This window comes from Typopeltis vanoorti, chromosome 4 (genome assembly GCF_054136105.1).
Source record: "Typopeltis vanoorti isolate ZY-2024b chromosome 4, IOZ_Tvanoo_1.0, whole genome shotgun sequence".
NCBI classification, from domain to species: Eukaryota; Metazoa; Arthropoda; class Arachnida; order Uropygi; family Thelyphonidae; genus Typopeltis; species Typopeltis vanoorti.
In genome coordinates this window covers 51,604,023-51,624,011 of record NC_143552.1, presented here as the reverse complement: position 1 = coordinate 51,624,011, position 19,989 = coordinate 51,604,023, and the positions used below count along the sequence as shown (strand labels likewise).

The 19,989-nt window shown below is 35.7% G+C and overlaps 1 protein-coding gene across 2 annotated transcripts in view; it reads left to right on the top strand.

The window, feature by feature from the left end:
- Positions 1-17,481, top strand: part of LOC150107296 (uncharacterized) — a 63,086-nt gene extending 45,605 nt beyond the window's left edge. Inside the window, exons 3-5 of one of the 2 annotated variants that reach the window (XM_090391157.1) lie at positions 1,544-1,581; positions 5,467-5,862; positions 17,174-17,481. In XM_090391157.1, coding sequence (XP_090247283.1) covers positions 5,467-5,862; positions 17,174-17,359 — 582 coding nt within the window. In that variant the 5' untranslated portion in view covers positions 1,544-1,581 and the 3' untranslated portion in view covers positions 17,360-17,481. The remainder of the gene's footprint in view (positions 1-1,543; positions 1,582-5,466; positions 5,863-17,173) is intronic. The other variant, XM_090391156.1, reaches the window with a different exon arrangement.
- Positions 17,482-19,989: the final 2,508 nt, after the last annotated feature.

Sequence of the window (19,989 nt, the reverse complement as noted above, 5' to 3'; positions counted from 1 at the left end):
GAAATGTCATCAGGAAGATTAGGGACTTTAGATACTTAGGTTCAACAGGGGAAGAGGATGGAGGAACTGGAGAGAGAGAGATGGCTGGAGTGCTATGCGATAAGAGGGTGCCAATCAATCTAAAAGGCAAAATCTATAGGACAGTAGTGAGACCAGCTATGAAGTATGCTATGGAAACTGTGGCCTGAGGAAAAATAACATCAGCAGGATGGAGGTAGCAGAGATGAGAATTCTTAGGTGGATGTGTGATGTGACCAGAAAGGATCATCTGAGAAATGACTATGTGAGGAGGAACGGTAAAAGTTACGAACTTAGGAGTGAAGATTCAGGAGTCAAGGTTGAGATGATTTTGTCGTGTGATGAGGAGGGAGGATGAATATGTGGGAGGAGGAAGCATTGGCAGCCAAAGAAAAGATGGAGGGAGCTGGTGGAGGAGGACTTGAGGATGAAGAACTTGGATGTGGTTACAGCCCAAGACAAGAGATGTGCAGGAGACTCACCCAAAACAGTGACTCCACTTAAGTGGGACAAGCTGCAGAAGAAGAAGAAGAATATCAAAGACTGGAGAACACAGATAGTTCTGACAAAAAGATTGAGAGTGAATAGATGGCATCAGTGGGAGTATCATATTAAAAACTAAAGATATTAGGAAGGAACTTGATATTGTTAGTATGCAGGAGTGTGTTTGCAGAGCTGATCTCAGGTAGTATAGTCACTTTAGCAGAATAGGAGAGGAAAGATTAGTAAAATAAGTGTTGTTTGCCAGGATGACAGGAAGAACACCCAGAGAAAGACAAAGATCTAGGTGTATTGATATGGTAAGAGGTGCCTTAAAAGACAGAAACTAATAATATTGGAGTCTTGACAGATAATAGATTAATTTGGTGGAAAATTGTCAATTGAAAGTTAGTATTAATGTAGCTTTTCATGTAGTATCATAATATCCTCTACACATCACTGTGAAGGTTGCATATCAGGAATTTGATGATATATTTTATTGGACATGAGAAAATTCAAATTCTGAATTTTTATAGCTAGTTTACTAATTAATTCATTTTGTATTTTTCAACTAAAAGAAATAACTTTCTAATTATCATGGTGTTTAGGAAAGTTTTATACAGTAGTGCTGGTTGAATAGACTGGTTTATGTAAAAACACTTGGACATTTACAGCATGCTTAGTGTGTTTGCATTTTCTTGCATGCTGAAATATTAATTTGATAATGGTCATCCAAATGAATGATTCGCAATTTCTCCTTTGAAGTCCAAAATATTTTTGCAGAGGAATATTTTTATATTTTTCAGTACACTACTAGAGCATTCCATAAATAACATGGAGTTGCAAAATCAAATAGTGTGTAACTCTTTTTTTTTTATTTCAGCAGCCTTGCAGTTACATCTCCGTCATTACTACTTTTTTGATAATGTTATTTGCAGTTTTTAATAAAACATGTAATAATATGTTCAATGCAACTTTAGTAGAATGTCTTTTTGTATCTTATACTGTACTAATGTGTACTTATTTCTTTCATTCAAATGGCCAGAGGCTGGATTCCAATTTCAGAAGAGAAAATCTAGATATGTATGATCTATAGATTAATTAAGAATATTAAAATAAAACTATTTTTTTAAGAAAACATGTTATATAATTTTAGTTGTGCACAGATCAGTCACTAATGCCTAACATCTTTTTTTTTTGTAGTAACAGCAAAACAGAAGTTCATAGAAAACAGTGACAAAATATATTAATCTTTCTGCTGGATAACATTGCACTGTAAATTGGATTGATCTAGTTGTCACTTTCATATTACTGCTATACTACAGTAGAGGAGATGAGAGATCCAGGAGTGATGGTGGACAAGGACCTGAAATTCAAGGGCCACGTTGCATGTGTTGTGAAAATGGCACATCCAGGGCTGCGCCAACCTGAGGGTGCAAAGGGTGCACTGCACCTGGGCGATAACATTGATATTTTATTTATTGTAGTAAATGCTACATGCAATTACTTTTAGTTATTTTTTTAAGGGGCGGCTGATAAAAGTTTGCACCTGGGCGGCAAATACCCTTGGTGCGCTCCTGGGCACATCGGATAATGGCAATGATGCAGAGAACCCTGATAAGCAGAAATAGAGAGGTTATGATGCCATTGTATAAGGCCTTGATCAAGCATCTTAAGAATTATTGTGCACAGATTTGCTTGCCAGGTTTCATGGATGAGGATATGTTGGAAAGGGTCCAGAGAAGATTCACAAAGGTCGTCAGTGGTCTTTGGAATGTGGAGTATGAGGACAGATTGAGATAATGTAAGTTGCAATGCCTTGTGAATAGGAGGAAGAGGGAGGATATGATTGAGACATATAAGCTAGTCAGGAGTTATCAGGTTGACATGTAAGATATTTTTCATAGAATGGAAAATGAAGGTAAAACAAGAGGCCATTGCTGGAAACTGATAAGGAGGTTGTGAGCAGAGGAGTGAGGAGCAGGTTCTTTGCACAGAGTAGATGGTGAGTGGAATGCATTGCCTGAGTGTGTTGTGAATGTGAACACATTGAATCATTTTAAAGCACAGTTGGATGAGCATTGTGTGCAATAGCATATACCTCCCACAATGAGTCTCTGACTCCATGAAGGTCAGATGTTTTTTTAGTCCTTAACTTTATTATTCATACCTACTTATTTACATTATATACAAGTGTACATATCAGTATACAAGTACTTTCAATTCTGTACTTAACATTTGTATATTATGATACAATAAGTGAAAGTAAAGTGAAAGTATCACTTTACTTTCACTTTTTATTACCTCCCAGAGAAATGACATATATATTTTATAACATTTAGGTAACAGCACTATAATTTCTTACATTATACATTTCGCTCTTATGATCTTTATAATTTTCACAATGTGAAATTCATATAACAGAATAATAACAATTTCAGTAATGGTTTACAAGTATAGTTCACAGTTACACAAGGTAGACAATGTGATTACATGATGCATTTTATTATATATATATAATTTCCTTCTTTTTTTTTTTAAGTTTGGCAAAGTGTTATCATTATCATACAGGCTATTTACATATATTTTCAGTTTAGTAAAGAATGTTATATAATAATAATAATAATTCTGTATTTGATACTGATATTTTACTTCTCTACAAAAATTCAGTATACAGGAGTTACTGAGTACATTCTTTTTGATATACTTGTTTGTTTGGGTGGCATTTCTGCTTTCCTCCTTGAAGCTTCAGCAGAGCTTATCTGAGAAAGATAATAGATGGCGGTGGTTTCATGGTTTTATTTCAATACCTGTCGCAAGCCAGGTGTAAATTTAGCTGTTTCTATGTATCAGTTATCAGTTAACGTCTTTTATTCCCTTGTAGGGAGTAAGCAAGGCCTTTTATACCCTATCCAGCTTTTGGAGACTGAGTGCGCAGTTCAATCTCCACCGGTAGCCAATCAGAGATAGTTGGCCCATGTCTATCACTAAATATAGCAGCCACCGATGAAGAGGCTGGCAAACAAGTGCTGCCATCGCTTGGTACCTAACCCTAACAAGATATGTTACTGTCTGAAATAATGTGAGTACTACGGCTGATTTTCTTGGGTTTACGGGATAAAAAAACCCAACTTTCCGGGAGGAAAAACCCGCTCGCCTGTGCGCCAGAGATTGACTAACTCGGGAAGCGGTTGAAGAAAGGCTTAGAAAAAGTTCCTCCAGTCAGCATCCAGACATGAACCTAAGTCTGACTTCGAGCCACCAAGCACAGAGGATGTACGCGTTACTTCCACTGAGCTACACAGACCTCCTCCTATCTCCACAAGCCAGTTAAGTCTGTGGTAACATTTGCTCTACTCAAGGTTTCCGCCCTCACTGAGTTCAACATAATATTTGAAACTATATATTGAAACTGGCTGGATCAACCAGGTTGCATTCGATCAACGAATGCATCGCTGCAATTCACTCAGTTTCGACTGCATCACAGTCTGGGTGCTCCATCTCATTGAGCACCACAGTACTCTACGTCGTAGATTATCGAATTCATTCTGAGGAGCAGTTCGCCTTGACCCCATCCCATGCGGCAAACCTCGTGGGAATCGGATTCGACTTTGTTAGAAATCTCAGCCCCCCTTGTCACAGAGGCAGCACAAACGTTGATGAGAAACCCAAGAATCTGCTCAATTGGGACAAATTACTGCACCGAATGTTGCGGCAAGAGTTGTTTTGTAGATCAACAGAACACCAGGAAATGTTACAGAGAGGTTGGAAGAAACGAACACCAACTTGACTGTAACGACACCCAGCGCACTCCCGGCACTTTGTCGGCCAGCTCATCATCTGTTATAGGCTCACCACCATCTTGGCCGTGTACGTGGTACTGTCATTGGTCGCTCCATCGACGATACAAAAGTCTTAATCTCCTCCATCCTACTAGAGGACCTCTCCTCTGTTTCTATGTATGTGCTTGGAAACTTACATATATGAAGCTATATATATATATATGTATATATATGTGTGTATATATATATATATATATATATATATGTATATATATGTATGTATATATATATGTATGTATGTATGTGTTTTTTTTTTTTTTTTTTTTTCGGTTAACTTGTAGAGGTGAATACTTGCGCCCATGGACTACCACTACTTTCACATAGTTTAACTTTTTTTGAAAACTGGTCTGGGTAGTTACTCTTCCCATAAGACTTATGGTGCAAATCAATCGATGTGAATTAATAGTCTATATATACAAGTAGCCCAGCTGTGAAGATACTTCATGTGCAGCTTTGTTAATAATAATAATAATAATTTCCCATGCAGTATAGCAGTAATGATTTGAAATCAACAGTCTCTGTATATAAGTAAAATAGTCGTGAAGATACTTCATATGCAAACTTTGTTTGCTTACACTTAGAGAGAAAGGATTAAACAAAAATTTAATATTTTGTCAAATATAATTTACTTTGTAACCAAGTGAAAAAACCTTTTTTACAACTATCTCTGATCCAGTGTTTTAATATATGATACACTTTTTTTATTACTTGTAGATGCAGAAAATATGATTTCTGCATTAATTCGATCATTGTGTCTTCCTGGGGTCTGGCTTGCACTGATGCTCAATAAATGTCAAAACTGGTCTGGGTGGTTACTTTTCCCATAAGACACTTATGGTGCTAAATCAATCGATCTCAAGTTAATAGCCTATATATACAAGTAGCCTAGCTGCGAAGTACTTAATGTGCAACTTTGTTTGCTTATATTTGAATAAGGGATTAAACAAGAATATAATTTCTTGCTATGACATGGTATAGCAGTAATTTTCTAATTGTGTAATGTGGAAACATAATTGTTAATGAAATAAAATTTTTTATATGATATATAGTGCTGTTACATTTAATGTTTTTTTTTTAATTTTATGCTTTGCACTTTTTTGTTAGTTTGATAGTTATTTATTTTCAGATGAGCTCGAGTCTTAAAGAGAAGTTAAAAAGAATTGCTCGGTTTAGAACATCACCATTACAGCATAATATCATCAAAAATGTAAAGTCTGATGTTATTCTTGACAGTAAACTTAATCTAAAATTGAGGCAGTGCACTGAAGATGAGCAGTCTTCTGCTACTAGCTTAATAACCAACTCTTCCATTCTTCAAACATTTGCTCTAAGTAACAAAGAAATACCTGGTGAAACACGTGAAGAATATAAAAATGTAAATTTAGAGATTAACTTTGATGAAGTTTTAAACTGTAATAATACTGAAGAATTAAAAAAGTTTTTGACAAAACTTGAGAGTTCTTTAGAACAAAAAAAGGATATATTAAGACAACTACAGCTGGTCAAAATGTACCGTAAAAAGGTAATTTGTTTTCACTTTTTATCTTTTAAATCTTAGTTATAAGTGTATTTCAGTCTTATCAATATAATACGAGGGGGTTTCTGAAAAGTAAGGTAAAACTTTTATTTTCTTGAGGATGTTTAAGAATAGGAAGTTGAAATTATACACCAAGAAATAGAATAGATCAGTTTATTACTACCAGTACTGAAGAAATCTGTGCCCATGCCCAGTAACCAACATGCAACACCTGATGAACTTCCTCATCTCTAGTGAAATTCTTTCTGGAAAGGTTTCTTAGAGGGATGAAGGGCAAACAAATGGAAGTCTGAGTGCTAAGTCTGAACTATAGGGAGAGGGTAGATGTTGCAGTTTCTCAACAATTGCAGCACAACCACTCATGAGTGGTGTGCACAGTGTGGATTAATGTTGTCATGCACCAAAGTCACACTGCTTGTCAGGAGTCCTGGATGTTTGCATCGAATGTTGGCTTTCAGTTTGTCCAATGTTACATAGTAAAGCGTTGCATTAATTATTCCTCCCTTTGGCAAGAAATTCACCAACAGAATGCCTTGGTGAGCCCAGAACACTGTGGCCATAACACTATGTGAACAGTTTTGAATTTTTTGCACACAGGAGATTGTGGATGTTTTCTGGTCATGTTTGCTCTCTGGGATAAAGTGATGACCTTGCGTTTTTGTCTCCTGTGACTAGGCAATCAAGGAAATCTCTCCTTTGCCACTGTATCTCAACAGATTCTCTAGACACATTCCCATGCATGTTACCTTGTACTCCTCTGACAATTATCTGGACACCCAGCAGAAGCAGACCTTTCAAAAGCAAAGGACATCATGAACAGTTTCTTAGACAGTGGACTTCTCAAGTTCATCACTTGTGTAATTTCATGCGGTTTTACTTGCTAGTCTTCAAGAGTGATGTCCTTAATGTGTGAAATGTTGTCTTCTGCCTTGCTTAATGAAGGCCTGCCTGCCCAATGTCGATCTTCCATGTCACCACAGTCTGCTTTAAATTCATTGCACCAAAAACACATCTTGTTTGACAATACCTTTTTGCCACACGCACACACATCAATGAGATCATGGTGAATGTCACTTAGCAAAGCTCCTTTTGCTTGCAAAAAATGGGTCTATCTGTCTGTGTTTTATTTCATTCCCTTTCACTATTATTAAGAAAAAGAATGTGTTACCTTACTTTTCAAAAACCCCTCGTACTAACTAGTGATTCAAAATACCTCTTACCAAATAAAGTAAGTGTGGCAGTGCTGCAATTGATGCCTTTATTCACTAGCCTTCTTTTTTAAGTAACTGCTATAAAATGTCTTTAGAAAGAACAAAGAGAGCTATTAATAGGGGTATATTTTGTTTATTATAATTTTCTTGATTTCCAGAGAATGAAGAATATAAGATTACATAGAGAACTCAGAAGAGCCATCAGGCAGGATGAGGAAAAATTTTATGCTAATAAAATTCGCATTCTGTTTATTTCGTGACCTAAAGCACAAGTTTAAGCTCACTCACATTGAATGTCATCAATGACAAATGGAACAGTGCTAACAGAAAAACTGGAAATCAAAAACAGATAGAAAGAATAATGTGAGGAACTGTACAGCAGACAGGATAAGAAAAATTTGAAGGATTCCTCTTACTGGAAAAAATTTGATTTGGAACCTCCTCCAGTTAGGTTGAAAAAGCGGTTAAACAGCTTAACAATTAGGTCCCAGGTGCAGATGGATCCTAGCAGAGTTAATTAAGGCCACAGGGTATGGAGGGATAAGTGTTTTATAGATTGATTGATTACCAGGATATGGGAGACAGGATCATGGTGTAGAGACCAAAAGAATTTGGTTTTCATACCATTACACAAGAAAGGAAATGCGAAGGATTGCAAGAAATATAGAACTAGTCGTTTAATCTCTCAGGCAAGCAAGATTTATTAAAGATCATTGTAAATAGGATTGAGGCTAAAGTTGAAGCAGAGATGTCTGAGGAACAAGCAGGTTTTAGGAAAGGTAAGGGTAACTGAGATCAGATCCCTTGCCTTTAGACAGATCATAGAAAAAGTATAAACAATTTAGACTTCCTTTGGTAATGTTTCATAGTCTACTCTAATGCTTCACTGTTTTCAGCATCTGAAACTGTGGGAGGTAATAAAAATAATGGATTTTCTTCAACACATTATCGGGTTGATAGCTAACTTGCACTGTAAATTAAAGATGCCAAAAAATTATATTCTTGGTTTAATCCTTTATCCATGTGTAAGCAAACAAAGTTTGTGCATGAGGTAGCTTCATGACAGGGTTACTTGCATAGAGAAGCTAATGGCTTCACATCAGTTGCCTTAGTATCTGATAATGCAAAGCACACATCCTTTAGATGTGTTTAATGCTATGCATTATGAGAAGGGCGACTATCAAACCGGTTTTTATTGAGGTATGTTACCTCTCCAAAAACTGAAATCTTCAAGATCACTCTAAATCTCACTAAGTGACCCTATAAACTCATTGCTTCGGACCTAAATCACTCCAGGACAGGAAGCTCAGCAGTGGTACCACCCAGGAGCAGGCAAAAATCTGCCACCAAGTAGAACCTCACTAATAAAGGCAAGCAAACCTAATGACAAGTATTAATGTAGTCAGTTGGAGCCAGACCCAGAAGAGATACGAAGGTTGAAGTAATGCAGAATTCATATCCATATACAAGTAGTGCAAAGGTGTATCACCTTTTTCTATGTGAGTTGGGGTGTCACACTTGTTAAGGGATTTTGTGAATTCTTTTATAAAGCAGTCTAACTTCTTGGTTGTTAAGTGAGTCTGAATTATAAGTTTCTCTTATGAATGGTTGGCTTGGTATCATAAGTTTTATTTTGATTTTTGCAAGCACTGGGTTGTGGTCCGATCCTATGTCTGCTCCAGGATATGTTTTTGTTTCTGTTATTGCATTTTGGAATCTTTTGCTTATTATATAGTCAATTTGGTTTCTATAGATGTCCCCAGGGCTTTTGCTTAATGAGATTAATAATATAGAGATCTATGTTAGTTTTTTCAAGGAATTTGATCATGTATTTTCTATCTATTGTATCGAAAGCCTGTGGAGGTCCTCCCAGTTGGCACCATTGTAGTGCCAAAGGAAACGAGACTGAACTGGTGGGCGAAGGTTGTTCTGTGGCAAAAGAAACTTGTATGAGGTTGTGGTTCGAGTTACCAAGAGGAGAACTGACAAACACAGTATACCTGGAAGAGAAGCTTGTTAGGAAAGAGGTCAAGTGTGTTGGCAAATTGGAAGAGGTTGTCAGAATAATCTGAGATAGGTCTCAGATTATTCTGATGACAAATACCTCAGCTTCCTTGCCCGCTTGGCCAAAGACACTGGAGAAGGGGAACCAATATGAATTGTGGACATTGAAGTACCCAAGAAGGATGATCTCACTATTGTGGTATTTCAACTGCAGAAAGTCAAGCTTAGATCCAATCAAACAATCCACCAACATTAATTTCCAAAAACAAAATTTCTACATTCACTTCACCAACATCCATTGTTTAAACAGCAATATAAATGATGTGCACCACCACCACCTACAATCATACTATAAACCAGAAGTACTGACATTCCTATCCAACTGGCAACTCAACTGCTGAACTACACACTATATAGGTCTTTCCACTACAAGGGCGGCACTCATGCATTCATCAGAACTGATATACTCTGGATCAGAGATAGATGTTGAGAATTTTTTGCACTTGGTTATACTATAAATTAAAGATGCCAAGAAATTATATTCTTGGTTTAAGCACACAAACCAAAGCAATTGATTAGCTTCTACCGGAGGAGGGAGAAAAAAAGTTGGATACCACTGCTTTAGAGCATTGATTGGATTGATTTAAATTCTTGAGCCCTCTGTATTTGTCTTGATTTTTGCAGAATGCAGCATGGGTTTGTTAATGTCACAAGAACAGAATAAAAAATTGAAGTCAGATACTGATTTATCAGTGCAAAACACATAACTGAATGGTGCTACAATTATGGCTAACTCATTCTACAACCCTATGTCATGTGCTGGAGTTTGCACAAGTGTTCAAAACGACATTCAAGTCCTATCTAAGTGGGTGTGCACTCTATGGACATTTGAATGATTACCTGGTTGTAAATTGGGATTTCTGAGAATTCATGTTTCCGAAATTTTGGGAAGTTTTTTCTATCCATATTTATTTAAATTTGGTTTAATTTGGGGGAGATAGCTGCTGATTCTTAAAACAGTCTCTTTTTTTAAATTTATTGTGATGTATCAATGTTTTTTCAGAAAATCCTGTGGATGGTATCCAATGCATGGTCTACAAAACGAGATTGACCACAATCATAATTGTAGATGTTTTTTTTTTTTTTTTTTTTTTTTTTTCATCTGTACGTATGATGGCTGATCTATATGTCTGTCAAAAGTATGTCAGTTTGCAGGAACAGGGAACTTTGTATACTCCAGGAACAGAGATCAGGAAGCTTATCTCTAGAGTAACAAGTAAGTAACAAGTCTCAGGTGGGGCTTAAAAGTTTTTTTTTAAGGATATGCCTATTTTTGGATGTACCCCAAATGTAGAGGATGGTAATTAGGGGATAGGATTGAATATTATTATTATTATTTTTTTTTTTTTTTTTTTTTGTGGGAGCTGTAGCCATTGGATAGGAAGGTGTTGTATGTAGTTCAGTTCTGTTGAGAAAGAAATTCCATACAACAAAGATTGTAGGCTCTCTCTTATCTAGTTTTAATGATACCATATTGTTGAGAGGGGAGGGAGGGAAGTTTGGAGTTGTATCTACCTGTGTGAGTGGGTTTTCTGCACACACACAGTGACGTAGTTATCATTCAGAAGGCATTTAAAAAAAAAAAAAAAAAAAAAAGCCAAGTCCTTATATATATATGTGTGTGCAAACTAATAAGCACATCTTTTAAGTCCCATCTGAAACTTGCTACCATTATCCATTCCATTAAAGATAAGCTGCCCTCCTCACTCTCTCTCTCACAGAGTATATAAAGTTCCATGTTTCCTACAAGTTGACATACTTTGGACAGACAGGTAAATCAGCCACCATCCATATAGATGGAACACAAAACAATATACATCTGTAATCATGACTGTGGTCAATCTGGTCTTGCAGAAATCTACAGCTGCCCTCAATAATCAACCGAATTTAATAAATACAGATACAAAAACTTCCCGAAATTTGGGAAACATTAATTCTCCTACAAAGTCCCATAGAGGATGCATGATCTAGGAGAATTAACGTTTCCCAAATTTTGGGAAGGTTTCGTATTTATTGTTACTGTTAAGGCTAGGAGGACTTCAGTGTTATATCCATGTTTCATTTAGTATTGTGTTGCCTTTGTGTTCATATTACAAGTGACAGTTTGTACTCCCTGAAGATGCCTCAGTGACTGAAATGAAATATTAGAAGAATTAAAATAGTTTTTAATCCTGTCCCAGTGCTGTTAATACTCTGTTAAACCTCCAACATGATGTCCTCCCACCCTTAATACATGGAACTTTATACAAAGATAGTCTATATTTAAGCTGTAAGTTGACGGTCAAAATTGAAGGAATTACAGGAAACTGGTTTAACGTAAAATCAAGTATAAGACAATGCACACTATCTCCATCCTTATTCATAATCTATATGGATTGCATTATGAAAGAAAGTGACATTAACCTGATATTGAATATTGGAAAAATGTGTGGCAGGGCTAATCTGAGGTGGTACCAAAAGTACATATCCAGAAATCTTAAATCCAGTATGGACAAACTGCTATTATAAATTTCTCCTTTTTTTCTTATATTCATCTTTAATTTTCAACCTCTTTCCTTTCTCAATCTTGGAATATTTTTCTGGCTTGTCCTCAATCAATCTTCTGTGCTGATATGCTGAATCATTTGTCAACTTCTGTTTATCTATTCTACAATGATCTGATACATGCATACATGTATCAACTCATTTCATTTTTATTTATTTATTATTTTTTATGTGCTTGCTTGGAAATAAAACAGAAGATTGTAAGTTTAGTCCAACAAGCATTCTATGCTGCAACTGTAGATTTAAGCATTCTGTTTAAAACAGTTATAAAGTTCTTGTCAGTGCAGGTCATGTAAAGAGAAGTGATCACAAGTTTATTTCTTTTAATTGTGCTGTGACATGAGGAGAATTTATAAGGTTTCTTGATTCCACAAGTTTTAAACACAGAAGCAGTTCATTCAGTTATTTCATTTAACATACTTTTTTTTTATACTGAAGAAGACTAACATTGAAAAAGAGATCACAAGCACTGTATCGATAGAACTAAACTACAGAAACTGATGTGGCCAAGGACTTTGGGTTGATTGAAGGTTAGAGGGCATACTGCAAAGATAGCCAAAGCAACCCATCATATCGCATGGCTGTTGAAGAACTCATTAACAAGCAGGAATAGGAAGGTTATTGCCACATTATAAAGCTTTAATAAGGCCACATCTGTACTACTGAACTGGTCTAGTGACCTGGGGATGAAGTTTTGGAGAGGATATAGAGGCTAGTGACAAAGATTGTGGCAAGTCTATAGACTATTCCCTATGAGAATAGATTTGAAAGCTTTTAGGCTTCAAAAGCTAGCTGAACTGATTGCGGGAAAGGGGGGAAGAGAGAGAGATGAGAAGCATATAAGTTATGTTGCTGTCTTGTTCTTTGAGGAATCTTGGATATTTCTATGTGCTCTTTGAACTGCTTTGGCTATGTCGATAATCTTATTCGTATAGAATTGTTGTTCAGGATTAGGATCTATGTTTGCAAGGCTGCTGTAATCGCTGGACAGGTAAAAATGTGAGTGGGTGTCAGTTCAGTATTAAGGCAGTTATTACAGTTTCTGTATGTTCTCATACCATCTATTGATCTTCATTCCTCTAAGATGTACTGTTCAGAGTCTTGCTATCGTGACAGAGATCCTTCTGTCAACATTAATTTCAGGAATTTGGTATTGTATCCTGATTTTAGTGGAATTAGTTTAGATTTTGCTAAACTAATTCCACTCTTGCCATGATAACTCTTGCTGATGCTAGTGCTTTAGCATCAGCAAGAGTTATCATGTCAGTTTCTTAATTGAGTTCTCTGGCCTCTTTTGCTAATTTATCAACTGCTTCATTGTAATCAATGTTTACATGTGCAGGAATCCATTGTAAAATGCAACTTTTTCCCAAACACTTTAGTTGATTTAAGAGTTTATGGATATCTTGAGTGGCTTGGTATTGCCATTTTTCATTGCCTCCATAGCTGATCTTGAGTCAATGTAAATTATAATTTCCTCAGATTGTTGAGATGGTGATAATTTTAAGTAGGCTTTGAGTACTTTATTTATTGCATAGAGTTTGCTATATGCAATATAGCAAACTGGTTGATTTTAAGTTCATCTGACCATTTTTCTAATCCTCTCATAGATTTGTTTAGGGTCTCTTCCAATTCTTTCATTTTGTCACTAGTGTGCCAGATGGTTATATCATCTGCAGAGCAAGCTACTTTTGTGTTTCTCTAAGGTAAGAATGAATGAATGAATGAATGATGTATAAAAGGACTAGTAAGGGACTTAATACTAAGTCCTGGGAAACACCAGTCCAAATGTTCTTTGGATATTGCTGCTTTGGATATATAAGTTATAAAGAAGTTTTATAGGATTACACTGAAGACTTTTCAGTACATGGCTGGGAGCAAATGAGGGATCATCCATAGAAGTTATGTAAGAGTTGGTTAGCAAAAGGTGTTAGGAACCAGATTTTTTGCTTGATGGATGGTGAGTGAGTGAGTGAGTTCAGTGTTGCCAGAGGTGATTGTGAGTACTTCATTAGAAATTGAGTTTAAGGAGAGGTATGATAGGTATTATGTGATTAATGGCTAATGTGTAAATAATGAGTTTCCTGTGATGAGTTTTCTAACTCCATGGAGATACCTGTATAATAAGTGCAGCAATTGGTTCAGTGTTTTCTTTAATAACAGTAAGTTTCAGATGATGTTTCTAAATCAATTAATCATTTGAAGAAATATAAATTAAATTTCTTTAAATGATAAAATTTAAACACTAATTTATTACTTAGGTAAAATTTTGTTCACAACCAAGTAAGACCTCAGCTGTCAGGGATGAAGCATCATGAAATATCTTTCATTTTCATTTTGTTTGTTACCAAATTGTATGTTTAAATTAACTTTATGAAAAAGCATCTCATCTCCACCAGTCATAGGATTCATTAGAACCAAACAATGATTCTTCAGTTGTTTCAAGAACTTCGTAAAAATACTTGCAAGTTTGAGCATTCCTTCAAGGAAAGTTATGAGTCTTTTTGAAAAAATGACTCATAACTTTCCATCCTAACTTGAGTAGTAATGATTGTCTGAATCTTTTTGAACTGTGGTATAGTCAACCCATCCTAACTTGAGTAGTAATGATTGTCTGAATCTTTTTGAACTGTGGTATAGTCATCTTCATGGTATGTAGTTTTTAATGTATAATTCAACTTCTTGCTGTTTAGTACTTGTTTTGTTTTGTTTTGAATTATAATAGCATTTCCTGCTGCATTCACCATAGCTAAAAACAATGAAGCTTTTACTCCTTTCATGTGATTTAAATTAACTGAACTGTTATGGCTCTGCAGCTCTATTAATACACTTACTTACCTATTAATACATCCCTAAAAAAGTGTAAAATATTTTTAATTGCAACTAATATTAAACTTAATTATTTAAATGTCACAGATTACATGTGTTAAAAAAAATAGAATTTTATCCAAAATCTCCAATATATTTTATCCAATGTTACGTTAGCATCATCAGTGAGACAGACTGCTAACTACATTAAAACATGAATCAAAGAATGAGTCAAAGCATGGGAATGCTAGCAGGATCCTGTCTCAGCCAGCTGATGTGTATGATTATTATTATAACTACAGGCTACTCTGTAGAGTCCTTAGACTCATCAAGGGAGGCCCTAAACATCATGCCAAGCAGTATCCAACATTTGAACAATATCTATCATACCTTGTTTTAAATTCATTCACAGTCATGGCACTCACAACAGACTGACAACTTGTTCTACTCACTCACCACTCTCCAAGCAAAAAATCTAGTTCTAACACCCTAGTTAACTCCACTCTTGTCAGTTTCCATGGGTGGTCCCTAGTTCTACCACCAGACCTATTCTGAAAAATTTCATCTTTATTATCTTGTAATAACCCTCCAGTAATTTGTATGTCTCAACCATATCATCCCTTTTCCACCTGCCAACCAATTTCTGTAACTCACAAATCTTCAACCTGTTCTTGTAAGTTAAAAATGCCAAGAAATTATATTCTTGGTTTAATCCTTTATCCAAGTGTAAGCAAACAAAGTTTGTACCTGAAGTATTTTCAGGACTGGGCAACTTGTATATAGAAGTTAATGACCTTGCATCACTTACCTTAGTAACCCATAATGCAAAGCACATGTCCTTATGGATATGTATAATGCTATGCATTAATGGAAGGGTCACTAGCCAGACTGGTTTCGACCTTTATCAAGGTCTCATTTGTAACTACAAGTCTGTAAAGAGATGTGCTTTGCATGATGGGGGAATACTAAGGCAAGTGATGTGAAGTCATTAGCTTCTATATACAAGTTTCCCAGTCCTGAAAATACTTCAGGTGCAAGTCTTACACTCGGATGAAGGATTAAACGAATGATATAATTTCTTGGCATCGTTAATTTATAACATAACCAAGTGGAAAAACTTCCAACAACAATTAAAATACTCTAGAGTATTTTAATAATAAGGTGTGATACTTTTTGGCTACTCGTATATGGAAATATGACTTCTGCATTACTTCAACCTTGGTATCACCTGTGGGTCTGGCTCCCACTGATGAAACCTCAATAAAGGTCAAAATCCATTCTTGTATTTTTGTCTTAACCAACTTCTCACATTAGTACATTGATAACAACTCCTGATATGCTGATCAGTCGGTAATTTGCTATATCAGTCTTCAGATCTTCTTACAGATGCTTCTACTCATTTTTATAATTCATGTTTTGAATAGTTGCCAGTCTGTCTTCCTGATGATGTCACCTGACATTAGATGAAATATTTTGGAGTTTTTGAATAAAATTCTATATATTTTTTTACATGCATAAGTCATGAAAAATTGTAAATGTCTAGCACACATGCTTCATTAAAACTATTTATAAACTTAATTAGTTTATTCGCCTGTGTAGCTCAGTGGATGTGGCGTTTGCACACCATCGCGCTAGGCCGCACGAAGGAAGTCTTGGTTTCGAGTCTAGTCGGCGACTAGAGGAAATTTTTCTAAGCCTTTTTTCGACCGGTTCCCGAGTTAGTCGATCTCTGGCACGGGCAAGCAGGTTTTTCCTCCCGGAAACTCGGGTTTTTCGTCCTGTAAACTCAAGAAAATCGACCGTAGAACCCACATTATTTCAGACATTAAATATATTGTGTTAGGGTTAGGGACCACGAGATGGCGGCACATTTGAGCCGTCTCTCTTCACTGTGTACCGCTTAATTAGTGATAGCCTTGGGCCATCTATCTCTGATTGGTACCAGTGGAGATTGAACTGCCCACTCAGTCTCCAAAAGTTAGATAGGGCTAAATGGCCTCGCCTACTCCCGTATACGGGAATAAAATGGCGTTAGCTGATTTTTTTTTTTTTTTAGTTTATTCTGAAGGTAACTGTGAGTGTTTTTTTTTATTATTTTGTTAATTCCATTAATTTTTTCATGGCCAATATATTATGTCTGTTACTGTATTCTCCACCCAGTTTCTCTTCTTTGCAGAGGATAAAAATTTCTTGGGGGGAGGGGGGGGGAATAAGGATAATTCCTGCCATTTCTGAGACAAAAGAAGGTGAGCTTACTTGACTTCTTTCAAAAAATTATCATAAATGTTTTTTGCATCTTGAAGATTTGAATCTAGGTCTTTCTATCCAAAAGCCACATTTTAACATACCATTCTCATGACCATTTTTGCCATGAAGGTGGTATTTTAAACCAGCCAAGGAATGTATTGCTAATAGATTATATAATCTTCTTATAGCTCTAGTTACTTCAGGGTAATCATAAATGATAAAATCTTAAAGAAAATTTCATCCTAGTATATTGGTGAATAATTTATTGTACATTTGGGTGTAAAATGTTTCCTTTAAGTGTGCAGTTTTTAGTATTTAAATCAAAAACATATTTAAAAAACTATATGAAAAAAAGCTTACAAAATCATCTGAGTAGTGAAATTTTACTGTAATAACTAATGTGAAAATTTTATGAATTTCAGAATGATCCAAAAAAATTGATTTCTCTCATATCAAGTTGGAGACAAGTTGCTCAAGATGCACTTCTTTATCTTCATAAATTAATGTCGGAACCTCGACCCAGCTTGACTGACCTGATCGATCATTTGCAGATTGATCACAACTTAATTCTTTATGATAGAGAGAGTGAATCATTTGAAATAAATTAAATTCATAAAAATATTATTCTATTTTTGGTTATGTTATAATCTCATTCAGTGTATCAATTATAAATACTTGCTGTACAGGTTCTTTGAGAATATGACATACTTATTAAATTCCTGACATATTATTTGATGCGGTTAATAAAACATTGTAAAAGCATTCATTACAATATCTTAAAACTCAGTTTATTGTATTTTTTTTTATAAATACAGTCATCCCTCGACTTTCATCGCGGTTCTGTTCCATCTGGCAGGATGTAAGTCGATACATTAGCATTCAGAATTATAGGGGGTTATGGACTTAACTGTAATAAGTATACTGTCATTTTAATTTTTAAACCTAATAAAACTGTACTATGCATTACTGCCATTATAAAACAGGAGAATAATCACCCAAATCTTCCTCTACAATCACATCTTCATCACCTTCCCTATGTGAAGGACTAGGCTGCAGCTCTTCTGGCGCAATCCTTGTTTTTTTTGATGAAAATGTCCAATGTGCTTTATTTATTCCTCCTCTTCTTTTAATCACAAATTTGTTTATGCAAACAAATGCATCATGTACTTTCCTTTTTACTAGTAAGTAGCATTCATCATTGGGGTCCATGTCTTCAGCCATTTTGAGAGCATCGCTAACTGCAGAGATTTTTGCAAGATCCTTCACTGCACTGTGAATAGTTTAACTACCTCTTCTTGTTTCTCTTTTCCCCTTTTTCTTTTCTCGTCCTTCATTGGTCAACTCTTCATTGACACTTTCTGTGAGTTGGACTATGTTGTCAGTATTCACTTTGAGATTCAGATTGTTGCTAGGCCCACTATTTCTTCACTCAATTTACAAAGGTCTTCATTTTTTTCAAAACTTCCAAAATCATGCACAAACCTTCTTAATGTCTTTTTTCATATGCCACTCATACATCGAGAGGTCACTCCATCCCAAGTCACACCAATATTTTAAATAGAAGGTTAAATATTGAATGCTTTCCAGAACTGCATGAGAATCTGATCATTTCCTTCAGTGACAGAAATGGCTTGTGAAAAAGTTCTCCATAAATAATAAGCCTTAAACAGTGCAAGAACTTTCTGATCCATCGGTTGGATCGGTGAAGTAGTGTTTGGAGGGAGAAACATGACCTTGATCTTGGGGTGAAGATCGCCGATGTAAGGTGGATGACCTGGAGCATTATCTAGAATTGATAAAATTGTAAATTCAACATTTTCTTTCACACAGTAGCTTTCCATTTCACTTGCATAACAGTTGATTAAGGTATCCTCAAACAGTTTTTGATTCATCCACAACTGCTTATTGCTCCAATAATAAACTGGAAGAGTTTATGCTTTGTAATATTTTTGAAGGCTCGTGGATTCTCACTGTGCCATAACACAAATGGTTTTGGTTTATATCTAGCCACGTTATCTCCTAACATAATGCATTGTCAAACCATAATACGGTCTTTAAGCACTTTGAAACCAGGCATAGATTTTAGCTTTTTGTGGATGAATGTCTGCTAGTGCTTTTTTTTTTTTTTCTTCAAAACAAGGTCTTATCCATATTAAATACTTGCTGTGGCAAATAATTTTCCTCTGTAATCATTTTATCCAATTTCTCCACAAACTCCTTGGCAGCTTTCTCATCGGCACTTGCAGATTCACCATACATTTTCACATTATGCTGTGCAAAATGCTGCTTGAATCTCATGAACCAACTAGAAGAAGTGTTCAATTCATAGTCATAATTTTCTCTTTCAACATGTTGAGGAGACAATGCCTTAGCAGTTATGGTCATAGTGCTAAGGGGTATGCGCTTTTAGTTTAGGTCCTCTATCCATGATGATGCAAGTAGCTTTTCATATCACTGATAGGACCTTGTCGTTGCTTCATCACTATTGTCGATTTAATGGAAGCAGATCCTTTCACAGCCTGTACGATTTTATCCTTATTTTTCAAAATGGTTGTCACTGTAGAATGAGACCATCCGAAGTCATGTGATCACATTGATGGGCTTACCAGCTTCACGTTGCTTTATAACTTGCAACTTCGTTTCAAGATCAATTGCTCACCTCTTTTTCTGTGTCTAGGTTTTTTGATTGGGTGTGTAGGGCCATCAAAATATCATGAAATATTTAATGATAAATACACAAATAACCTATTTCTCAAGCACAAATCAACAAAGGAACTGTTGAAGACACATGCCAGTTGCCACTGCGCATGATGCATTGTTGCTATATAGAAACCTTTTTACTTTATGCTCACTTGCATCTTGTTTGAAAGTATGGTCAAAAATGTTATTTATTCCCTTATAGGAGCATGAACATAAGTCAAGGGATGACTGTATAAACATAATATATGTATATTACCGAGTGAACTAGGTTTGCATGAATTTTTTTTTGGGGGGGGGATAAATCCTGCCTCCAACAGGTTCCACACATTAGTACACGGTGGGCTAAGAGTTGATAATGCAGAAATCCTACTCTAGACACCAAAATATCACTTCTGGTCTCATATCAAGCAGTGAAATTCATGTGCAACTTAAAGACATTCACAGACATCTATGTGACAGCTGGATTCAACCTGCAGTGTGTAAATTGGGAAAGCAGAGACTATCTACTCAAGCAAGACCACTTGATTTTATCAGTTAG